The sequence below is a fragment of the Hemicordylus capensis genome, chromosome 4, assembly GCF_027244095.1.
Source record: "Hemicordylus capensis ecotype Gifberg chromosome 4, rHemCap1.1.pri, whole genome shotgun sequence".
Taxonomy (NCBI): Eukaryota; Metazoa; Chordata; class Lepidosauria; order Squamata; family Cordylidae; genus Hemicordylus; species Hemicordylus capensis.
The window spans coordinates 61,284,155-61,309,075 of record NC_069660.1 but is presented as its reverse complement, the minus strand read 5'-3'; the positions used below and the strand labels follow the sequence as shown (position 1 = coordinate 61,309,075).

The window sequence follows — 24,921 nt, the reverse complement described above, 5'->3', positions numbered from 1 at the left end:
GCACACAACTGGTTTGACTGGTTTGGTTCAAGTCCGAACCGGACTTGAACTGGACTGGGCATGTTAGGTTTTGGCACCCCTGAACTTGGGGACTGGTTTGGTTCAAATTCTAACTGGTTTGGGCCCGGTATGGGGGTGCAAGACATGTTATAATTAGGAGGAGGGAAAGATGGACTCACTGCCATCGCAGTGGTGGTGTTCTATGGCAGCTTCTCCTCCCCCCGCTGATCTCCCCCCCCGGTCTCCGAATGGCTGTTTCATGTCCATTTTGGCCCTTTGAGTGTGTGCAGTGGCCATTTTTGAGGCCACAGTGCATGCACGTGGGTCATTTGTGTGGCCAAACAGCCATTCAGAGATTGGGGGGGTGCTGGCAGGGGGAGGGGAAACCACCAGAGGACACCCCCCACCGGGGCTCCTGATTCCGGCAGTGGTGGTGAGTCTGTCTTTTTTTGTTAACTAATTATAACATATCTGTAAACCCCAAACCAGGCCCAAATTGGCCCAGGGGATTGGCCTTGACCTCATGCTAAACCAGTTCCAGTTCATGTTTAAGCCCTCGACCCGAGCCGGCTCGAGGTCGAACCAGCTAGCACATCCCTACTGGGGAGGAATTATTATTAATAATTTATTTATTATATTATTATTTTTTCTTGTTTATACAGTCAGACAGGTGTTATTGACTGGTTTGTTTTATCCAGACATCGAGTCCTTCCCAACGACCTAGGATGCCAGAATTTTATTGTCAATGTTGTTGTTATTGTTATAGATATCGTCGCAGAATATAGGCTGTTCCCAGTAAAGCTGCTTTTGTAATTGGCTGATGGTGATTTGTGTGGCCCCTATGGTGTTGAGGTGCTCTTCAAGGTCTTTTGGAACTGCACCCAGGGCGCCAATTACCACTGGGATTATTTTGGTCTTTTTCTGCCACAGCCTTTCAATTTCAATTTGTAGATCTTTGTATTTTGTGATTTTTTCTATTTCTTTTTCTTCTATTCTGCTATCCCCTGGTATTGCTATGCCAATTATTTTGACTTGTTTTTCTTTCTTCTCGACTACAGTGATATCTGGTGTATTGTGTGGCAGATGTTTGTCTGTTTGTAGTCGGAAGTCCCATAATATTTTTACATCTTCATTTTCTTCAACTTTTTCAATTTTATGGTCCCACCAATTTTTGGCTACAGGTAGCTTGTATTTTTTGCAGATGTTCCAGTGTATCATCCCTGCTACTTTGTCATGCCTTTGTTTGTAGTCAGTCTGTGCGATCTTTTTACAACAGCTGATTAAGTGGTCCACGGTTTCATCTGCTCCTGTTTGTGGTTGATTTTTCAACTTTTGCTCTTATTGCATTTGTTCTTAGTGCCTGTTCTTGTGCAGCCAGTATTGAACCCTCTGTTTCTTACTTCAAGTTGCCATTCTTAAGCCATTGCCAGGTCTTGGTGATTTCTGATTTTCCACTTATATTGTGCAAATATTGACCATGCAGTGGCTTATTTTTCCATTTTTCTGCTCGGTTCTTGACTTGTTCTTTCTTGTAGGCCTGCTTTGTTTCATTGGTGTTGAATAGTTTAGCATTATTGACCATTTGAAGTGCATCTTCTTCACTGTCCTTGATATATTCTTCAAGGCCTCTTTTCTCCTCCTCTACTGCTTGATGGACTTGCAGCATTCCTCTTCCACCTGAGCTGCGAGGGAGGTATAGCCTATCGACATCACTGCGGGGGTGCAGAGCATGATTGATGGTCATGATTTTCCTGGTCTTACGATCTAGCGTCTCTAGCTCTGCCTGGGTCCAGTCTATTATTCCTGCAGTGTATCTGATAACAGGTATAGCCCAGGTGTTTATGGCTTGTATGGTGTTCCCGCCATTGAGTTTGGACTTGAGGATTTTTCTAACTCTCCTGATTCACTTCCAATTTTTCTTTTAACTTCAGTGTGTGCGATGTTATCAGCCTTGAGAATGCCCAAGTATTTGTAATGTTCTTTCTCTTCTAGGTTCTTGATCTTGCTTCCATTGGGCAGTTCTATTCCTTCTGTTTTTGTTATTTTTCCTCTGTTCATTATTAATGCAGCACACTTGTCTAGTCCAAACTCCATTGCTATATCACTACTGAATATATGGACAGTGTTTAGCAGTGATTCAATTTCTGACTGGGACTTTCCATACAACTTCAGATCGTCCATGTACAGCAGATGGTTGATTTTACTTGATGTTTTAGATGTTTGGTATCCGAGGCCTGTTTTGTTTAGTATTTGTGAAAGTGGGGTCAAGGTGATTACAAACAACAGAGGGGATAGTGAGTGCCCTTGGAAAATACCTCTTCTAATGCTAACCTGTCCAAGTGTCTCACCACTGATTGTTAACTGTGTACTCCACATGCTCATTGCTTTTTAAATAAATATCTGAATGTTTTTGCTGACAACAGTTGTTTATTATTGTTGGTGTTGTTATTGTTATTATTATTGTTGTTATTAATTACATTTATAAACCACCCCATCCAGAGTACAATGCTTTCCATTAAAAAGATTAGTTTAGTGCATTATCCACAGAGAAAACATAAGAACAGCCTTGCTGGATCAGGCGCAAGGCCTATCTAGTCTAACATCCTGTTTCATACAGTAGCCCACCAGATGCCTCTGGAGAGCCCACAGGCAAGAGGTGAGGGCATGCCCTCTCTCCTGCTGTTGCTTCCCTGCAACCAGCATTGAGAGGCATCGTGCCCCTGACGCTGGAGGTGGCCCACAGCCACCAGACTAGTAGCCAATAAATATTCCAAGACATTATCTTTACCTGAGTGAACTGTGGATTCCATTGGCTCTTAAAAATATAAGCATTCAATAATCAGGAATTGTTACTCTCACTTGCTTTGTTAGAGTTGCTCAAAGCGAGGCTTAAAGAGGATTCTGCTGGAGATGGAGGATCAAAAGCAGAACTATGAGCAGAAAGCAAAAGACTCTCTTCAGAAACTGCTTGAGGAGAAATTGCAAGCAGAAAGGCAGCTCCAGAATGCCGAGGTAGGCATGGGATTTCAGTCTGGGACAGGGAGGTTCTTAGCAAAAATGTATACACCGTGCTGCAAATAAAGTTGATGTCTGACTTGTAGAATCTATATATTTATTTCTCTAAGGTATACCCATGGCTAATCCCATGCGAGGCAGCTCTTGTGAGAGTTCTGAGAGCTGCTGGGTAGGCTAGCCACAGGACGGGTGGGAGAGGAAAAAATTGCCATTTTGATAGCTAACGGCTGGCTGGCCAGCTGGAGGTGGGGACCGCACCGAGAAAATGGCGGCGGCGGGCTGATGGAGGTGGCGGGAACAGACGGGGATGGGGAAAGAAGGAGGTGGCAGCAAGCGGGCAGGTGGGTGGGCGGGAAGAACGAGTGGGCCAGAGGGAAGAATAGGCCAGGAACGAGCAGGCCGGGGGGGGGGGGAGAATGAGGCGGGAACGAGCGGTGGGGGGAGAGAATGAGCCGAGAACGAGCAGGCGGGGGGGGGGGAGAATGAGGTGGGAACAGGTGGACGACAGAACGAGAATGGGCGGAAGACAGTGGGAGTGGGGGGTGGGGATCACAGTGACAGACTAGAGGTGCAGATGCTCTGTGCCGGCCCAGCTAGTTTTCATTACATACCCTGTTTCCCTGAAAGTAAGACCTGGCAGTAATTTCTGATGTACCGCTAATTGCCCTAGTGCATTTTTGGGGGCTAAAATTAATATAAGACACTGTCTTATTTTGGGGGAAACACGGGTATGACGTAGCCCTCAAAACCCAAACCCAAACCCCAAAGCAATGTGATCAGTGTATTTAGAGGGCATGAGTGGTGATGATAACTTCTAGAATGTGTTATTGCAGTTCCTTCTGCTTGTGGTATAATTCTAAAAACATTGCTCAGTGGAAAGAGAGATTTGCACATGTCTGTAACACACCAAAGTCCACACCAGTGTTGCTCTTTTTCTCTTTTATTTCCCCACCCTAAGGGTCATTTTGAGTAGCAGGCATAGGAGGGCAGCAACTGAAGAGCTGCTGGGGTCTATCTGTGTTGGGGGATAATTTATTTTACCTATGTGGGGGGAAATAAGCTAGTGAACTGTAGTTGTTAAGAAACAAAACTATATATCAGGAAATCTCCCTTTCTTTCAGCTTCATACAAACAGAAGGTACCTGGCTTGCTTGTAATAATGTTGTCCACAATATATATGAAGGAGAGGAGAACTCTGAATAAAATGCCACATTTTAAATGCAACTAATCAGTTAATCAACCTATCAATGTTAGGCATAGAGTAGGCATCCCATACTCATATGCCCAGCAACCAATAGGGCTGGCCCTAGGGTTTTTTGGCACCCTAGGTGAAGTTGAACTTTGCCCCATCCTCCCCCAGCCAAGAAGTATGGAGCCCTAACTTTAACTTGAGCCATGCAGGATGCTCATTCACCAGTTTGAATGACCAGCCCATGCAGATAATCAGTGAAGGACTAGCCCATGCTGGTTTGGAGATACAGTGGGAGAGTATTATGGGGGCAAAATTAGAACACTTCAGAGATGAAAAGATGCTGCTTTTAATTTGGAAATCCAGTCTGAGAACATTTCTTTCTGGAAATGAATGCTGAAGTAGGCAATTCATATTTAAGAGAGTGAGTGCAACTTATGAGACTAGCTGTTTATTGAGGCTGAGGTAGAGTGAGCGAAGAAGACTGCATTTTGTGGTACAGGGTGTGAGAGCAGGGTGGAGAGTATTACCTTTGGAGAGCAGGGTACTGTATTGCATACAGGTTGAGTATCCCTTATCTGGACCGCTTGGGACCAGAAGTGTTCCAGATTTCAGATATTTCCAGATTTTGGAATATTTGCATAATGAGATATCTTGGGCATGGGATCCAGAGCACCAAAAGAGCCAGCGTGGTGTAGTGGTTAGAGTGCTAGACTAGGACCGGGGAGACCCGAGTTCAAATCCCCATTCAGCCATGATACTAGCTGGGTGACTCTGGGCCAGTCTGGGAAATAAATAAATACATAAATACATAAATAAATAAAACAGACACCAACAGAGCAGGCGCCCAACTGAGCAGGGAGTGGAGGGGGGGCTTTCCCTTTTCCCTCTAGCGCCAAAGCGAGAACATCAAAAACATTTAAAAGCTTCACAATAAAAACAGAGCCGCAACTAGAGAGAATTACAGACAAAACCCCTGTCACGAACAGCCTTCTGAAATAAGTAAGTTCTGACTGCATGTTTAAAAGCAGCAAAATTGGGAATCTGCGAGCGGGTGAGCTGAGGCGTTTTGTTTTTTGTTTTTGTTACGGCGTGGTGTCCGGAATTTGCAGCATTCCGGATTTCAGATGTCCAGATAAGGGATACTCAACCTGTAGTACATTCTTACACCACTGTGCAGTACTTCAGGGGTGCAATACAAGAGGGGGAGAAAGAATAATTGGCAGTGTTATGTTCTGGCACTGTTTCTGTACCCTCCAAGAATGGGTGCTCTAGGCAACTGCCTAGTGGATGGTCTGATCCTGGCAACCAGCCATGTTGTGAACCTTTTGCATTTATGTATGTTTTCCTTTGAAAACTATGCACCCCCTCTTCCAGGTGTTGGAGCAAGACTCTCTCTTTCATATGAGCACACCTACATCACCCCAGTCTGTTGCAAGTCAGTTGGGGAGCACTCTCACCTTTGCATTGGGCCTTTTAGACCCACTCCACAATGGCTAGAATGTAGTTGGGGCATGCTTGCATGACTGCATAAAGCCCTTAAGGCTGTGGGACAAACTAGACATTTGTCTTGATGCATTTTACAGAGATTGCTTAAAACTGGAAGCACCTCTTCAGTAAAAGGTAGCCACAGGGTAGGAGAGGAGGTGCTTCTGGTCATGACTATACAGAGGGTGGAGGACACCGTGGACTTTTTTTGCAGCCAGTATCCATGGGGCAGCAGGAAGACAGTGTAAGACTTTCCCCTCCACATGCAGCATGGTCTTGATGAGGATCTACCCCCCACCCACGCCATGGCTTCTTTTTGCTTAATAAGAGGTGATTCTGTTTTTATGTTCACCTCTCTTGTCTTTTTTAGCCTGAAACTTCCCATTTCCTGATCTCTCCACTAGATGGAACCCTACAGAAGGATACATGGCATAAACCAGTAGAAATGATATCTAGTGAAACAAGATCTGTTGGTGAGAGTGTTTGAGGTTCACACAACTCTCCTTCAGGCAGAAATATCACAGAATTGCTGCTTTGTCTCAGAGAAATCCAAGTGTGGTCCAACTTCCAATCTGCAGTGGTTCCATTCCCTGCTGTAGCCATGGATGTGGAAACCACAAATATCGAGTCATTTGGGCTATGGGATTGGGGGGGGGGGTAGGTTCCCAGAGGTTGAACCAAATTTCAGGGCAAATGTGGGGGGAAGCTGCCTACCATGCTTCACTGGTCCCCTTTTGTTGAGCTGTGCCCACCCAAATCAGCTGAAAATCAGCCAAAAATTGTGAGTTTTAAAATTTTATTTTATTAAACAGAGCCATTTTATTATCTATCTATCTATCATATTTCTAGTGTGCCTGGTATAGAAATCTCCAGGCAGTGTACAAGTTAAAATATAATATTAAAAACAATATAAAACAGATAAAATTCATAAAACAGATAAACATCTCAATGAATAAAAACATATTAAAATTTAAATTAAAAGCCTGGGAGAACAGGTATATTTTCAGGGTCCTCCTAAAAGCAAACAGAGAAGGAGATGCTCTTATTTCAGCAAGGAGCACATTCCAAAGCCCCAGGACAGCTGCAGAGAAGGCCCGGTCCCAAGTTACCACCAAATGAGTTGATGGCAACTGTAACTGGACCTCTCCAAATTATATTAATAGGCAACAGGGTTCATGACACAAGGTGCTTTCTTAAGTACCCTGGACCCAAGCCATTGAGGGCTTTATAGGTAATAACAGCCCCAGGCAGCCCCATGTTAGAGTGTGTTACAGTAGTCATGCCTAGTGGTTACCAGCATATGTACCTCTGTATTAAGGTCATTTGTCTCCAGAAATTGACATATCTGACATATCCTCCGAAGCTGATGAAAAGCTCTCTTGGCTGCCTCAAACTGAGAAACCAGGGAGCTTTGGGGATCCAGGAGCACTCCCAGACTATGTACCCGATCTTTTAAGTGGAGTGTAACCCCATCCAGAACAGGCAGATTTAAACTATCTCTCAGGTCCAGTACTTCCACCTTATTTGGATTCGACTTCAGCTTGTTATCCCTCATCCAGCCCATTATTCCATCCAGGCAGGCATTTAGGGGGGTCATGCCATTTCCTGATGGTTAGTATGGAGAAATAGATCTGGGTGTCATCAGCATATTGATAACATCCCAGACCAAACCTCCTGATGATCTCGCCGAGCAGTTTCACGTAGAGGTTAAAAAGCAATGAAGACTGTATGGGGCCTTGTGGAACACTTTAGTTCGTGCTGTGCAGAATAACAATCTCCAATGGACACCATCTGGAACCTACCTGAGAGGTAGGAACGGAACCACTGTAGAGCAGTGCCACCCAATCCCACCACCTTCAAGTGACCCAGCAGGATACCATGGTCAATGGTATCAAAAGCCACTGAGAGATCCAAAAGGATCAGTGGAGTCACACTTCCTCTATCAATAGCCAATTGGAGATCATCCATCAGGCCGACCAAGGCAGTCTCAATCCCATAGTCCACTCGAAAGCCAGTTTGGAATGACTCTAGCTAATCGGAGCCATTTTGAGGCTCCCAAACACAAAATGACAGCCGGAAATGACCTCCGCGGTAATTTCAAGCCACGCATGGATACGTGAAATTAACCCCTTATTTGCCGATTTCCTCCGCTTATACCGAGGTTGGGTGTCAGTTACCCAGCCGTGGATACGTGAATCCATGGATGTGGAGTCCGTGGATATCGAGGTTCTCCTGCATTAGGTTTAGGAAAAAGAAAGTGATGCCATTTCATCTATACTAGGTCAAGTTCCCATTAGGTTTTAAGAAAGAGAGATTAGGCCATATTGGAAAATAGTTCCAACTACAATGTACATTAGCTTTCAACCCTCCACCTACTATTGCTGGTGCTACTACTACTGCTGCTGCTTTGCAGGTCTGTGTCACTATCAAAAACGTGCATCTGTTAACTCATCCTCATATGTTACATTTTCCTTCCTAGAGAGTTCTAGCTGTTGCAGAGGAAGACTGTGCCATCTGGAAGGAACACTACAACACATTAAAAAAGGACTGGAGCCAGCTGACTGACAAGCACATTGAACTAGAAAACAAGCTTCATGATTTGGAGAACAAACTGCAGGTAACTTCCTTGTGAGGCTATGTTCCAGCCACACCTTCACACCAGCCGTTCAGGCTCTCAGCCTTTGCAGATAGACCTTAACATGGGAAACAAGAGTGACTAACATCACAGAATTGTTGAGGGTGAGTGAATAAGCTAGTCCTCATCCTGAGCCTTCTGGTCCAATCTATTATTTGCTGAGGACAGTGGCTCATCATGCCAACTCTGGGGGATAAATTGTCCACTTATGTTGGCTGTTTTCCCCTGACCCCAGGAGCACTGGTGCTTCCATTTGATGCAGAGCTGTATCTCACAAAAACCATGGTGTCAAGGCCAGACTAGATGTGATATTAATCACATAATTTTTTAAGTTTTAAAATAACAGGCACATTAAAGTCCATAATAGCTTGTCGGGGGGATGGTTTCTCGTGGGAAAACAGTGAGGAGAAACACATTTAAACACCCCTCTTCATCTGTGCTGCAGTACTGATGCAGATCCCCCCACCCACCCACACACACGTGACTATTTTAAAGTTTAAAACAAATTACATACACAATGACATGTCTGGCATGATGAGGCAGGTCTCACGACCAACCAAGCCTGGGCTAGGCTGTCCGTAAGAAGTGGCAGGATCCTCGCGGATTCCTCCTCTCTCTGCCCTTCTAACCCTGTAAACAAACCCGGCTGTTAGCCAATGTTAAAGTGCGCTCACACCCTTAACCTAGCTGTCAAGTATCGTGTGTCTCAGGCTGAGTTCAGCCCAAGGAGAGAGAGAGAGGAGACTGGCACATACTGCACCCATCTGATGGAGAAATCCCCCAATGCAATGTGTGTGCCACATGTTGCACTGTGGGATACCCAGAGGCCAGAACAACAAGTTCCAGTCCTGGATCCCTACACCCTGCTCCGTGCTTCGTGGAGCTGCATGAAGCAGGGCTGCCTGTGTGGGAGCGCAGAGCGTGCTCCCACCACCTTCGGCGTCTGTGGAATGGTAAGGTTTACCCTGCTTTCCTCACCTCTCCCACGCACAATGGTGATCGTGAGAATCGCCTCAGTGTCTAGTTTGACCCTAGTTCCAGTATTTGTAGTAGCAAAGAGGGTGAAACTTCTTCTCACCCACGCAGCATTATGAGTGATTTCTTCCTTTCAAGTCACAGCTGCATTTTAATCAGAAGTGGCATTGTTCCTACAGAGACTGGGATAGTTGTGTAATTTAAACTACATATTTTAAGAACTTTGCAGTAACTCAGCTGCAGGTGCATTGTTTGGAAATAATGAATTTCTGGCTTCTAGAAATAGCTGGAATGTGTTATTTTTCCAAATACTTGGGATTCAGTTTGTGTTTACAAAATCAGCTTCAAAATAACTAATTTGTTTCCAAAAGCATAATTTTTGACGTTAATCCAGGTCTTATCTAAATATTTTCCCCAAATAGAATGTCTTTTTAACAAGTGTTTTGATTTTTTTAAAAAAAAATGAATATAGAGCATAGAACTGTTGCCTTCCAGCACCAAATCAACACTGTCATTTTCAAGCAAGTTCAGACTAAACTCAGTTTTACTGAAGTGCCAATCATTATGACAGCTATTGTTTTGTCTCTATTAAAAGTTGAATAAGCTCTGTTTTTAACAGGGGGACTGAATGCTTTACTGTTTTTTTCAGTGTGTTATCATCAACCAGTCTTTATGAGAATTCATAGACTTCTTTTCAATTACTTCTTTGCTAACAACATGTTGTTATGTGGCTGTTTCTTCCCTACAGTGGTCAGAAGCCCAGAATTCTCAGCTGCACCAAACCCTGCAGAACTTGGAGAGTGAACGTGCCAGTCTCTATTCAAGAATTGATATCCTACAAGAAGATGAAAGGGTCACAATGGAGTTTCTCAGTGCCATGGAAGGTAAGAAATCTGTAGAGGAAATAGAAGGCTGGATAATGATAAATGTAAACAACTTTGAGAGAGAGAGAGAGAGAGAGAGAGAGAGAGAGAGAGAGAGAGATCTTAAAATGCCCTCCTGTTTCCAATAAGGGTGGCAGTTCTTAAGTTTTGATCAGTTCTTCTGTAGGGATTAAGTGCTGGTTTACTAGACACATCAGGGAATTTACTTTTGTTTAAGTGCTTGGATCTGACTGCATGGTTCTTGTAGTTCCTAAGGAAGGGTTTTACTTGAATGGAAGCAGCAGTTGTTGATGCCTCTATAGTTTTCTGAATCATCTAATTATTACTAAATCTTTTTTGTTGTTATAGAGTGTCACTTCTTATTGGGTTCTGCCCTAGTCACATGCTCTTGAAGGCCTAAGACTGCTCAAGCCTTTCTGTAGGAAGGGGTTTTCCACTCTACTCTCCCAGAATATTCCCTTGGAAGGGTGAATCTGCTCATATTAAAAAGTGGGTGGGCGGTGGGATTTTTGTTGGGAGGGAAACAAGAAGAACACTAGGGCAACCCTGAGTGAATAGGAGTGGAAGAAATTCCCTGGACCCCTACCTGCCCAGGTTACAGAGAATGGAAGGTTTGCCACTCAGTGTTTGGCTTTACGAAGGTGCACAACACTGGTAACTCACTCCATCAACACCTGAGATGGACCCCCTGTGCACAAAGGTCCTTACCATACTCCCTACTGGAAATGCAAGGTTATAGAGATTGAAGAAATGTTAGCTCTAGACATAATTAGATCTTTGCAGAGTGTCTGGGCCTCCTCTATAGTTGTAGTAGACAAACACTTCATCACCTTACCAGAACCGTTATGAATTCGCTCAGCCTTCATCACCCATCAAGGCCTTTATGAATTCCTGGTTTTGCTGTTTGGGCTCCGGTCACCTTCCAAAGATTGGTTAATCAAATTTTCAATTTGATTGGGATTGGATTGGGAGACTTTGCTGTAGCCTACTTCAATGATATAACCATATTTTCTAATACCTGGGACAATCACCTACGACATCTTGAAGTGTTGCTACAATGCATCAAGGATGTTGGACATCAAGGGCAAGAAATCCCAGATTGGACTCAGTCAAGTGATTTACTTGGCACATAAGGGCGAACAAGGCGCCATCTCACCTTTAGAGGCAAATGTTGAAGCCATTCTAGACCAGCCCCACCCTAAAGATGAAGCATCAAGTGTGGTCCTTTGTGGGTTTAGTGGGGTACTACAGTAAATGTGTACCTCATTCCAGTAAAATAGCTTTCCCCCATTTCTGACCTCACAAAGCATGCTAGTCTCAATGATGTGAGGTGAATGGAGGAATGTCAGGCAGCTTTTGACCAACTAAAAGCTGCCATCGGTAGCTGCCCTGTGCTTCAAGCACCTGATTACACTAAGCGTTTCATTTTAACCATTGATGCTTCTGAGTATTGGGGCTGTCCTAATTCAGATCAGATCATATAAAGTACAGCATCCTGTTGTTTTCCTAAGTAAGAAGCTATCTGAAGAGGCGGCACATTGGAGCATCCCAGAAAAGGAGTGTTATGCAATTGTCTATGCCCTGGAGAAATTGCACCAGTACTTATGGGGCCAGAAGTTCAAACTGGGCACAGATCATGTTGCCCTTTAATGGTTGCAGGAAGCACAGCACAAAAAGAAAACTATTGGTTGAGGAGAGCTGGAGGGAAGGCAGGAGCATTCTTACCTTCTCCTCAAACAATCCTGGGGCTGCTTTTGGCCTCACAGCTCACATACTCACACAACTGGTGCTGCTTGGAGCCGCGTGGTTATGTAAAGGCCCGGGAAACAAAGCCTGGCCTGCAGAGTGTGGTGGATTGGGGGATTTCTCCACAAACCAAGCTCTCTAGGCTCCCGGCTCTGTGTCTAGTTGGGCTACAGGCAGCCTGAGCAGACACAACCAGGAACCCAGGTAGAAGGTTGTGCTTGAGCCCTTTTACCTGGGTAATAGCCCAAGGCAAAAACCCGGGCTACCTGGCAGGGAAACACTGGGATCGGCCAAGATCTCAGCGCTTCACATGAGCAGCCCTACTCTGGTAAAGCTGCACAAGCCTGGGTAGGGATACTCATGTGAACAGCCTTAATGTGTCAGTTTATGTTTTCCCATCCATGCAATTACAGTAACACAGATCTCATACTGATTCAGAAAAAGAAAACAATTGGAATATCCAATGCAGGGTTCTTCCTCTGATTTCAGAGCACTGAAATTGGAGACTTGATGTAACCTACTGAGATATAACTTCCACACAATGCCAAAATTTTGCAGATAAGGAAGAAGACAAGCCCTGCATAGAGATACTTACCATTTCTGAGAGGTTGTTTGTTGATTTCAGGCAAGCTGCAAACTGAAGAAAGACAGAAGCTAATGCTGGAGGCTACAATTAAACATTTGCACAGTAAGTAAACTATTTGTGATCCAAAGAGCATTGAGCATGCACATCCACAGAAGCAATGTTTCACACATGGTAGCAGTGGCCCATACAGGTGAAATGGGGAGCAAGAAACGAGCTGCAATTGGTGCTCATTCCCACTCTCCACTCCCTGCCCCAGCTGCCTTGTTCAGCCTCACTTCCCCTGCTGCCGTGTTAACCCCAGGCGTGTGAGCTGCTTATTCACCCAGTTTGGGGAACTCATGTCTCCCCAGTCCTGGTCCAACACTCTAACCACTACACCACATAGGCTCTAACCACTCATGGGCAAGAAGGATCATTGCAGGACAAGCAGAGTTTGTGCCGTCTTCCATCTTCCTTTTTTCACTAAACTTGGAAAGTAGGAAGCTGCCATGAGAATGAAATCTTAGTTTCAGGGGGGTGCTGCAGATGCAAGTAGATGTACCTCCACATCATAACTCTTTTAATTATGCACAAAGGACTGAATGTAGTGACAGAGATAGAACACCAGTGAGGAAAGCACTTGGTTCATGCAAGTGTTCTGGGTTATGATCTGTTCTGGTTTCTTCCATTTGCAGATGTGATACAGAATCAGTCCGCAGAACTGAAAGCTTCGCAAGATGAGAGGCAGAAGACAGGTCAGCTTAACTGATAACAGGACTTCTAGGCATCTGGGGATCTGTAACTACTCACAAGATAGGTCTGGATCTAGACACCAGTCTTATACATTATCTCACTTAAGAGCCATAAACAGAACATCCACTGAAGTAAGCGTGCGTGTGTGTGTGTGTGTGTGTGTGTGTGTACGCGCACACACACACACACACACATGTATGTTTAGCAGGAACAAGGCTGCTAGATATATATCCCTAATTTTAGATACTGTTGGAGCAAATTCCTTAAACAATAAACGATTGTTATCTCAAAAGCTGATGTCAGTGGCATTGCTGATTTTTTTAAAGACAAAAAAACTAGGAAGTACAAAATATAAAATAATAGCTCAGATGAGTGCACACTGATGCTACGATTCAGCAGCAGTCATAAAACAGGCTATCTCAGATAACCTAAAGTAATGGTGCAGAGAGCTTTGCATTTATCTTTCATATCATTCAGTGCTAGTAAGCTTGGGCTAAGTAGATATGAGGTTTGGCATTTTATTATAGTGCCATCTAAGAATTCTGCTTCTGGAGAGTCAGCTATCCATGGCTATCAGAAATAAAGGCCAGGGGTACCAATTATCATACATTGATAAGTCAGAGAGGATTCTCAGTTTTGTTTTGTTTTTGAACCCATAGCAGGAAGCACATTTAGGGGTGACTGCCAAAACAGCTGTAAACAAATAACTTTTCAGAAAAAATATCAAGACATGAGAGCGCATGTTTCTGGAAGGTGTGACATCTAAATCCACACAAGACTGGTACCCAAGATTCTCCATCTGACATACTCCTGACTTTTGTCCCCAAGATCTGTAAGATGGGCAGAGAATCTCAGGTGACTATCATGTAGAGAATCTCAGGTACAGACTAGGGCAGGTTCAGATGTCATGCTCTTGCATCCTGACATTTTACCAAGAAATTACCTGCTTGCTGCCATGCCAGCAGCCATCTGAATCTGCTCATTGTGTCTTGAATGGAAGCAAGCTAAAATCTGTGTGCAACACAAAACCAGTTTACACAAAACTCCAAGGAGGGGACCAAGATTATGTCACTCCATTAGATGCACTTGACCCTTCTCCGGGCATTGAACGTTCTCTGCATGTCTCTTCTTTGCATTGGACATAACCTTGGAATAGGGCCTGTGCTGTGTGCTTGTGTAGCTTTTAATATTAGGGATGAGCAAAACGTCTCAAGCTCAGAATGTTTTGACTTGAAATGGGCCATTTCGAGTGTTCTGAGCTCAAAACAAAACACTCTTCCAATGAAGGCCCTTTTTTGAGCTTGGTGGGAACAAGCATGTTCCGAGTTGGAACATTTCAAGTGTTCTGAGCAACATTTTGGAGGGCTGTTTTTCCGGGGAGAGCTGGTCTACTGTTTGGGATTGGCGGGTAGACCAAGCCTCTGCCCCAGACTTGGTGCGTTGGCGCGCATCTGAGGACTGGTCTACCTCACATGGCGGGTAGACCAGCCCTCCAAGGCAGGCTTATGCACCAAGTCTGGGTTTACTCATCTCATGTAGTGAGGTTTACTCATCTCATGTAGTGGGCAGACCAGCCCTCTGAGGTAGGCCGATGCACAAAGTCTGGCACAGAGGCCTGGTCTATCCGCTGACCCCAACTGGTAGACCAGGTCTACACGGAAAAACAGTCCTCCAAAATGACACTCAGAACTCGCAACCAGTTGTCCCAAAGAAACATGCCAGGGATTTGTGTTTTGAGCTTGAAACGAAATGCAAAATCCATTTCATGCGCATCCCTATTTAATATGCACAAACCAAATATGAACAATCTTTATTCCCTCACAACTCATTTTGAAAAGCAATGATTATGTGGATCTGGCCTACAAATGTTGGACTCTAAATGCCAATATATGAACATAAGCCACATTCTGAATTATAAATTTTGCACACTTCATGTTGCACAGGAAGTGTAGGTAGAGACCCTCACACTTCCAATATCTATTTAGAACCTCAAATAAGTACGGTAGGGAAGGTTAAAAGAGACAATGAAAAGCTTATACCATATTCGTAAATCCCTTTCCAAATCCAAACAATCAGGTAGGCCACAAATATGGAATGAAAATCCAACCGTTGATTTTCTTATAGATTATACTTAACTTTGAAGGGCCTGTGGTTCACAGCACTGTGTATGATTTCACATGCATGTCGTCTCAATTTGTTCCTCAGCTTCTCCAGTTCAGTAACTGCAAGGCTGAAAAGGCCCTCTGAGACTCCGGAAGAGTTGGGTTTGGTGATCTATTGACTTCAGGCTAGTAGATCATTGGCCTGACTTAGCATAAGACAACTTCTTTTATTTAACTTCAGTATAGTACTAGGGAGCAAAGTACTATAGGAAGAACCGGTCTTGTGGTAGCAAGCATGAATTGCTGCCTTTGCTAAGCAGGATCCACCTTGGTTTGCATTTGGATGGGAAAGTACATGTGAGCTCTGTCTGATGTTCCCTTTAGGGGATGGGAAGAGCATCTTCCCACAGTGGAAGAGCATCTGCCTGCTTGCAGACAAAAGGTCCCAGGTTCACTTTCTGGCATCCCCTAGTAGGACTGGGAGAGAGAAATCTTTACTGAGCTAGATGGACCAATGGTATGACTCGGTAAAAGGCAGCTTCCTATATTTCTACTACAGTGGAAACCTGATGGAAAACATATTTTTTTAAAAACATAGTTTACTTTCAGGACCTATTGGGTGTCTTTGGTCCTATTAAGTCCAGATTTTAATTCATGCAGTAAGAGAGAGAGAGAGAGAGAGAGAAGCTGAAATGAAAGAATATAATGTTAATAAGATCTCTGGCTGCTTTTTTAGACCAGAGTATATCATCACACAGCCAATCCCCCAGCCCAGCCAGAACCACAGAGACTGTCCAGTACAAAGACCACATGGGGGGGAGAGAGAGCAACCTAGAGGACCAGCTGCAAGAGAGGACATCCCAGTTCACAGCTAAGGAGAAAGAGGTGAGAAGGGGGACTCAAGCAGTTAATGAGATTAAAGGATCTAATTAGGAGATTAATTGCTATTTTCAAATGCATTTCAGTGCAGAAATGAAAACACAGGGTGGTTATTTAGCCATGCAACAAGCCACAAATCATCTGTTTAGCATTTCAAACTTGCAAGCAGATGTCTCAGACTACTGAATGCAATGATAGCAAACACATTGACCTGAAAGGCCCACTTTCACTCCCTTGTTTCTAAGATCATGAAACAGAATTGCTTGTCTGAATTGCCCCATGACAATCTCCCGATTATAACTACTATTTACCCCCTACATAGAATTTAATTTGCGGAGTACGTTGCGTCTTTTGTCATATTTTTCCATCACAAGAATCCTTTGAGAACAATCACTTATCATCATCTGGTGTCCTGGGAGCCAAAATGGGGTCATGGGACAACCTACAGCAGTTGGTGTGTGCACAATTTCAGAGGAATTGGGTGGATACTTTTGACTTTATAAGCAATGGAATGTTCAAGGCTTATTATGATGGAATGCTGAAAACACTCAACTCTACTGGCACAACTGTGCATATAATGATGCACAGCTTAGTAAACACACAGCTGGGGATGGGCTCTTGGTTGCTGTGAAAAACTCAGGTGCACTTTCCTTCCATGAGCAGCACACTGCACTGTATGTAAGCCCTTCTTTCCAAGTGTTTTTCTCCCAGTGTTTACTATCAGCCACCCTTGGTTTAATCTGCTGTGCTCATGTGTACTTTGGCACTAAGCAGTGTGGATTGGTAAGGACACAGGTAAGTCTATATGGGTACATACTTTTGAGGTTTGCTGTAGGTTGCATTCCAGTATTTCCAGGAAACAAAATATATAGCCTTTCATCCAATTTCTATATATAATACTCTAAGGTTGTACGTGGCAAGCCCTGCCCACACAGTGCTTTACCAATCGGAGGAAACAGAACAGAAGTGCTGCAGTGATTGGGCAGTGGGGATTCCATATGCAGATAGAGAAGAGGAGCAGGTAGGCGAGCGAGTGAGTGGGTGGCTGAGATTGGGTGGCTGAAACTGAGCAATAAAGCAGGGGCTGTGGGGAGAGCAACAAAGTCCTAGTGCACAGATGCTCTGTGCAGGTTCAGCTAGTAATCTTTTAATAAAATTGTTCTGTCCACAGCCATAGAATATTGTATCACCAGTGTAAGCCTCTGATGTGCTCTAGCTGTAAGATTATAAATATGAGATGAATATTTATCTACCACTTTTCAACAAAAGTTCCCAAAGCGGTTTACATAGAAATAAATAAAATGGCTCCCTGTCCCTGAAGGGCTCACAATAAAAAGAAAGAAAGAAACATAAGTTAGACACCAGCAACAGTCACTGGAGGGGTACTGTGTTGGGGCTGGATAGGGCCAGTTGCTCTCCCCCTGCTAAATAAAGAGATTCGCCATGTTTAAAAGGTGCCTCTTTGCCTAGTTAGTAGGCATTGATGATTTTTACTGTAAGCAAATACACACTAGCCCTTCTTTGACTTTGATTGCTGCATTCCTACCAGGAGTCATTCAAGAGTATTTACATTTTTAGAAGATTTTCTGTATAATTGTTTCCTGGAACAATGTGAGACATTTTATAGTCTGTTCCAGACACAAGTGAGAAAAAACAGCAGAAGGGACATTTGAAAGATGATCCAGGCATGTTGAATTTATTGCAGTTTCTGTGCTGTCGGGAAATGAATATTCACTGCAGCTGCTAATCAGATTGGATTTCCCTAGATCCAATCTTGCCTCTGCCATGAACTCACTAGTGCCCTTAGGCAAGCCACCCACCTCTCAGCCTCAGTCCCTCTGCTGCAGTATGGAGATAATACTTCCTTGCCTTACAGGTTTGTTGCAAAGACTACCAGGATAAAACGTATAGAACCCATTCTCACGACATGAACTAACTGGATAAGAGAGAGTTAGCCCAGGTAGCTCATGTTGTCTGAGCCAAGGGAGGCCTCCCAACACACTTGCTCCAGACCTAGGCAGCCGAGATCTGCTATCAGGGTAAAAAAAAGTGAGGTAGGAAGAAAGCAGAGCTTGTCCTACCTCACGTTTTTGGTGTCTGTGCCGCTGCCACTTGCAAAGCTGCTCCCAGGCATCCATCGGCCATTTTAATCACAGAGTTGGGGGGAGAGAGAGGGGCCAGGCAGAATGGAGCTGCTGCAATGCCGAGGTCAGCAGCTCCGATGCTCATGCAGTGCATTATGGGTCCCAGAGGACCCACTGCAAGTTTTCCCCCTCCCACCTGGGTCTGGAGCTTGCTGCTGCACCAGTCATGTGGGTGTGCAAGCAGCAGAGCCCAGAGAAGGGATCCTGCCTTCCCCCCAGTCCACCCCACGTTGCTTCTGAGAATGGAGCATAGGTTCACTTAGTGTGAAGGCTCCTTCTTGTGGCTGTATTCAAGGATATGGATAAGCCCGCCCAGTTCTTTTAGGCCAAGTGTCAGCGAAATGGAAAGAACATTTCAAACAACATAAAAACCATAACATAGTCAAGAAAACACAAACATGTGATTGCCACAGGTCCCTAAGTAGACAGAAACATGACCCTGAAACTTGCCTCCCACTTGTATTCCTTTGAGGAGGTGCCAGCACTCCCCGGGCGGGTCCAGATGTCCTCAAATACAGCCACAAGAAGGAGCCTTCACAGTAAGTGAACCAATGCTCCATTCGCTGGGGCTTTATTAGAGGATATCTGAGTGGGGATATATCACAGCACAGCCCTTATAACCACTGAATGGGAGGGAACCTTTGCAGCTACTCAGGAGGAAGGGCTTGCTGGAGGACCCATCTGCCGAATGCAGCCTGAGCTGAGCCACAAGAGTCCATCTTATAGTACTCGGTAAATGTAGATGGTGCCTTCCACGTGGCAGCTTGACATATCTCCTGGATAGGTGAGTTTGTAGAAAACCTTGCTGAAATAGCAGCTGCTCTTATGGAATGCACCAAAATCCTGTTAGGTGCCTTGAGGTGCTGAGACTTGTAGACCAATGATACATACCTTGATCCAGGGGCCTGTGGTTGATGATGAAACCAATTGGCCCATTGAAGTTGGATGGAATGATACAAATAAAATGTCTGTTACCCTGCGCTGCTCAGTACGCTGCAGACAAACCTTTAGGCACCTACGCACATACAATTTATGCCACGCTTTTTCTGTCTGATGAGTCAGATTTGGACAGAAAGATGGTAAGACTATATCCAGTGATTGGTGAAAAGCTGAGGACACCTTTGGACACACGAAGGAATTAGGGATGAGATGGACTGAGCCTTGGAAAACATGTATAAGTTCTTGTGTGCAGACTTCTAAACTCTTGAGACCCGTCATGCCAATGCAACTGCTATTAGAAAAGCTGTCTTGAAGGACAAAAGTCTTAGGGGAATGGTTCTTAGATGTTCAAAAGGTGATGATTTTAAGTGGTCTCGGCACTGTATGAAGGTCCCACAACGGAAACCAGTGGACTACTGGCGGAGTCAACAGGATTGCACACCTAAGGAACCTCTTCAGATGTGGGTGAGCTTGTAGAGAACCTCTAGAGAAACCAGATATCAGGCCCGCTAATGAGGCTGCCTGTTGCTTCAGTGTATTTGCCCACAAGCCTTTTTCCAGGCCCTCCTGTAAAAATTGCAGCAGATGCTTCATAGTGGCTTGCCCCCTCAGGACTGAGTTCTACGCTGACCAATGTAGGAAGGCCCTCCATGTACACTGGTAAATCCTGTTGGTTGATTCGCAACTGGATGCCAAAAGCATATTGAGCACTGAGTCAGAATAATCATATACTTTTAACATGTGCCGCTCAGTCTCCAGGCAGCTAGCTTTAACCAGCCTGGATCCTGATAATGTACCAGCCCCTGTTGTAAGAGATTTTCTGACACTGGAAGAGGAAGGTGGTCCGCTGTTGACAGGTTCTGAAGCTCTGCAAACTGTTGGAAGTGAAAGTCTCTGTGCTACCTCATGCCTCAATGACAGAGGGGACAGACTAGTGAGTCAGAAGGCTAGAGGGGTCAAGACATTGGTCATTCCTCCTCTCTACTGCTCAGACACTATCCCTTTGATATGTAGATTGCTACTCTGAGGGACTTCCTTCCTGCCCCTCTTCTTCCCTCCACACACACGCTCACCTCTCTCTCTGCAACTTGTGTGCAGAGATGCAGACAGCATCTTTCTGCATCCAGCATCCAGCTAGCTAGCTAGATTAAAGATTCTATCTCTCCACTTTCCTGTCTAGAATGGAGTTCTCCAATAAAGACTCCTCATATTGATTTTAAACTATGAACTGGCTCCAAGTTTCTTTTACTCTCAGCAAACACGCATGCCTGGGCAGAATCCGCTGTGTTTTGCCTCTGTGCACTCTGCTGTAATAGAAGGGTATCTTACCAGAGAGAATTCCTAACATAAACCACATACATTGAGGCCAAAATGGGGCCACTACTAATGCCTGAGGATTTGGATCTTTTGAAGTAGACACTGAGAAGAGAAGTTGGTGGGGATGCATATAAGAGTGCTTTCAGCCACTGTGCCACCAGTTCATCTGCTCCTTTCGTCTGTCTGCAGTAGAACCTTTTGTAGAAGCGGGGTAGTTTCGCATTGTGTGGTGTTGCCCACAAGTCTTGCCTTGAGCCATGTGGAGAGGATAACCCCACTCAGATGTCCTCTAATACAGCCCCAGACAATGACCTTATAGTGCTATTATATGCAGCACTATACAAATCCAAAGTATCATTATTAAAGTTTATATCTGTTAAACACACTCCTTCAATGCATCTATATCCAGTATAAGCAAAGCCCTGTTGGGCATTTACTAAACAATACACTGCACATCTTGTGTAAGATAAAGGTAAAGTGTGCTGTCAAGTCAATTTCGACTCCTGGCTCACAGAGCCCTGTGGTTTTCTTTGGTAGAATACAGGAGGGGTTTACCATTGCCTCCTCTCGCGCAGTATGAGATGATGCCTTTCAGCATCTTCCTATATCGCGGCTGCGGGGGAATTGACAGTGGGGATTTGAACCAGCAACCTTCTGCTTGTTAGTCAAGCATTTCCCTGCTGTGCCACTTAAGGTGGGTACCCACCTGCAATTTCTGATTGAATGCTAGCTTCCACTGGGTTAGGACATATACCAGTCTGCAGAAAACAAAATACTACTGATTCACATTACCTTTGGTAACCTTTTCAAAATCCTGTGCATCACACCGGCTAGCTGACTGATTGGCAGCAGCTAGCACCATGTGCTGTGAACATTTTATTACATTCATTTGAAAATGGCTGATTTTACACGGTAGCTGCACATAACTGGCTGGGCATGGATAGATTGCTGGCACATGCAAGTTTTTCATGTCATACTATGGATCCAAGCCTTATGTAAATTGACCTGGAGACAAAGCCAATGAAGGCAGGGTTATCAAAATAAAATCCTCTGCTAACTGGGCAAAGAGGCACCTTTTTAACGTGGCAATTCTGTTTAGCAGGGGGAGAGTAATGGCCCTACCCACCTCCAGCACAATAACTCCAGTGACTGTTGCTGGTGTCTATTTTATGTTTCTTTTTAGATTGTGAGCCCTTTGGGAACAGGGATCCATCTTATTTATTTAATTATTTCTCTATATAAACCACTTTGGAAACTGCTGTTGAAAAGCGGTCTATAAATATTTGTTGTTGTTATAAAGGCTTCAAAATGTCTATATTTGCTTGCTAACAAACTTGCAGTTTCCTGTTTATAAAGTTTTGAAATTTGATATATACTAAAATCCTGCAAATAAATTTATATTTATATGTGCCAGTATTTGGAACTCTGTGTTGATAATCAGAACTCGAGCAGTCTTCCTAAGAAAAACCTGAATAGCTTTCCCATGAGGCCATCATAGCTGAATTGCACTATACAGGTTACTACAAATGTTATTGTTGCACACATAGAAATACCATATCCACTATTTGCTAGTCTTTGATGGCAGCAGTTGTGACCAGACACTTTTGCTTTCTGGCCAGCAGAGCAGGGAATGCAATCTGCAACTGATGATGCCTCTTTAAGACCAAGTCTGTTCATAGGGAGAGAAAGATGTTTGTCATCACCTCATTCACAACAGCCACATTTTAAGAAACAAGAAATCATTCAAATTAGAAATGGTCATTTCCCACATTACTTGCTGCATTGTCTTTCTCTATAGATGAGCATATAAAGAGCGTTTGTACTGGCTGACCTACAGAGCAAGGATGCATTGGTGCAATGAAGGGTAGCCTAACAGAACTTCCCAACTAACTGGTTGGGAAGTTCTGTTAGAAACCCAGCTTGTTAGAGGGCTGTGCAACCCTCAGAGACATATTTTCTGGTGGCACAGAGGGCTTCCTGGGGAAGGGGAGGTGTCAAAAGCTGCCACTTTCCTCCTGCTTTGTTAGTTGGAAAGTTCCATTAGGCTGCTCTCTCACTGCACTGGCGCATCCTGGCTGTGTATCATGTCAGCCAGTGTCCCTAGAAAGTTTTAACGAGGTGCGTGAGCTTTGGCATAAGGTGGGCCAGCAGCAGGACATGAAGTTCTCCAATCTGCTTCAGAATAAGGGAGTAGATATGCCCCAGCTGCCACTGCATTTTGTTCTGTACTGGCTGGTGTCTATGGCTCCATCAAACCCATTGCTAGAGGGGGAAAAGTTAACAGCTATTCTTCTCTCTATTTGCTTCTCTTGCCCAGTGCAAAGATCTCCACTGTGAATTAGAGATCGTGAGTGATGAGTATCGCAGCTGCCTGACCAAGCTCCACCAGTGCCGGGATGAACTCAATCGTTCTCAAAGCAAGCAGACTGAAGTAAGGAGCAGTTCTCTTTGACTGTCCGTCTTGTGCTACCACAAGCTTTTCATATGATCTGCAAGGATATCTGAGCACAACTTCCCAGACCCTGATACTCAGGGAGCCCTTTCTCACGATTATGTGAGAGGGCTACTGGGCGAGTGGCAGGGAAGCTGCTAAAACTTACCTTCCCCGCACACAATTCCTCTGTCCTTGCTGGGTGCGCAACAGTCACTAGCTTCCCCAGGCAGCACGGAGGTTTGGGGGACGGGCTGCATAGTCTCAGCCCCTGGAAATCACATAAAGCACCACACAAGGGCCTGGTGCATTTTGGGAGGACCCCCCCCCCGCCCAGCTAGGAGCCTGCCCTGCTCCTGTGCCACACAGTGCCAATACACTAGCACTTAACCCTGGCTAAATGACAAGCTCCCTAAGTGGGTTTGCTAATGCCAGGAGCTACATGGCTCCCAGCGGTTCTCACAAGCAGCCAAGACCAGGCTTGGCTGCCTCACCCAGGTTTTGGTTGTGCGTGAGAACAGCCTCAGGGATTGAACTGGTTTTTATTTATTTTTTATTTTTTTAAAAAATCTTTTTATTATTTTTCCAACAGAAATAGGGGAAACATATAGAAAGATAAAAGATAAAAGTAACTTCACAGTTATCGTACATTCACATCTCATAATTACATACATCGATCGGGAATTCAACAGCCCTCCATTGTCAACCCTCCAAAAGACCATCCTTATACCAAGTATTATTAAAAAAACCCAGAAATAATGCTTTAACTAACCCTCTGTTCTAGAAAGAAAAACCAAATCTTGGATGTAGTTGTTGACCCTGTGCTAAATTATAACAGGTTCCCAGATTAAACCAAATGTTTCATCTGAAGTATTCTGTAAATAAGCAGTAATCTTAGCCATAGAGGCATATTCCCACGTCTTTAGTAGCCACTCATCTAAAGTTCGGATTATGTGTAGTCTCCAATTAGCAGCATATAAAATCCTAGCTGCAGTAATCATGTATATAGACAACTCTGTATATTTAGTAGGGATATAAGATCTAGTCATATTTAACAGAAAAACCTCTGGTGAATAAGGGAAATTTATGTTTAAAATTTCTTGCATTTTATGGTGAACTTTTTTCTAGAATTGAACTGTGAAGCTTCCAACATACTTTGCAACAGGATGACAAACAAAAATGTCATGCTACCATTACTTTAAAAATGCTGTACCAGTTGGGAGTGGAGCAGGACTTAATAACTAATATAGGCAGGTATAAATCAGAAATACAAGGACTAGAAAATATTATTACAACCAGTGCTGGATAATGTTGTGTCTGGTTATATAAAAGCTGATTGCTGGAACTTTAGACGTGAGCAGTACCAATGCATAAAAATGTTTCCATGGCATTAGAAGTTGGAATTGTTTAAATTTAAATTCTCTTATCCTAAGCTCACTAAAGTAAAGTAAACACCTGTTTAAACAGCATTGTTGTACACTAATGCTAAAAGGCTTTGGTGGGCCTTTTTGAAGAGGGAGTTCTGCAAGACAGGGACCACTAATGAAGAAGACTTGCTCTGTTAGCCAGCCTTAGCTGTCTAGTAGAAGGCAACTGGAGCTTAACAGGTGCATAAGTTGTCATTAAAGACATTCCCTAGATCATAACAGACCTCTTGAATTTATTAAAATATTTATGGCCCAGCCGTTGTCCCTGATGGGAGCCTCAAGATAGCAAGCAATCATGATATACAATAATAATCATTAAAACAAATCAGTGTTCCCTCTAACAGGGATTCCCAGATGTTGCTGACTACAACTCCCAGCATTCCCAGCTGCAACAGCCTTTGCTTGGGGATTATGGGAGTTTTAGTCAACAAC

The 24,921-nt window shown here is 44.1% G+C and overlaps 1 protein-coding gene across 9 annotated transcripts in view; it reads left to right on the top strand.

Annotated features, from left to right (window-relative positions):
• Positions 1–24,921, top strand: part of TRAF3IP3 (TRAF3 interacting protein 3) — a 59,103-nt gene that overhangs the window by 33,337 nt on the left and 845 nt on the right. For 7 of the 9 annotated variants that reach the window (XM_053244797.1, XM_053244794.1, XM_053244795.1 and 4 more), the window contains 7 exons: positions 2,872–3,012; positions 8,172–8,309; positions 10,051–10,186; positions 12,558–12,620; positions 13,193–13,252; positions 16,089–16,237; positions 22,949–23,062. In XM_053244797.1, coding sequence (XP_053100772.1) covers positions 2,872–3,012; positions 8,172–8,309; positions 10,051–10,186; positions 12,558–12,620; positions 13,193–13,252; positions 16,089–16,237; positions 22,949–23,062 — 801 coding nt within the window. Of the gene's footprint in view, positions 1–2,871; positions 3,013–8,171; positions 8,310–10,050; positions 10,187–12,557; positions 12,621–13,192; positions 13,547–16,088; positions 16,238–22,948; positions 23,063–24,921 lie in introns of those variants that run through there. The other 2 variants (XR_008306013.1, XM_053244798.1) reach the window with 2 other exon arrangements.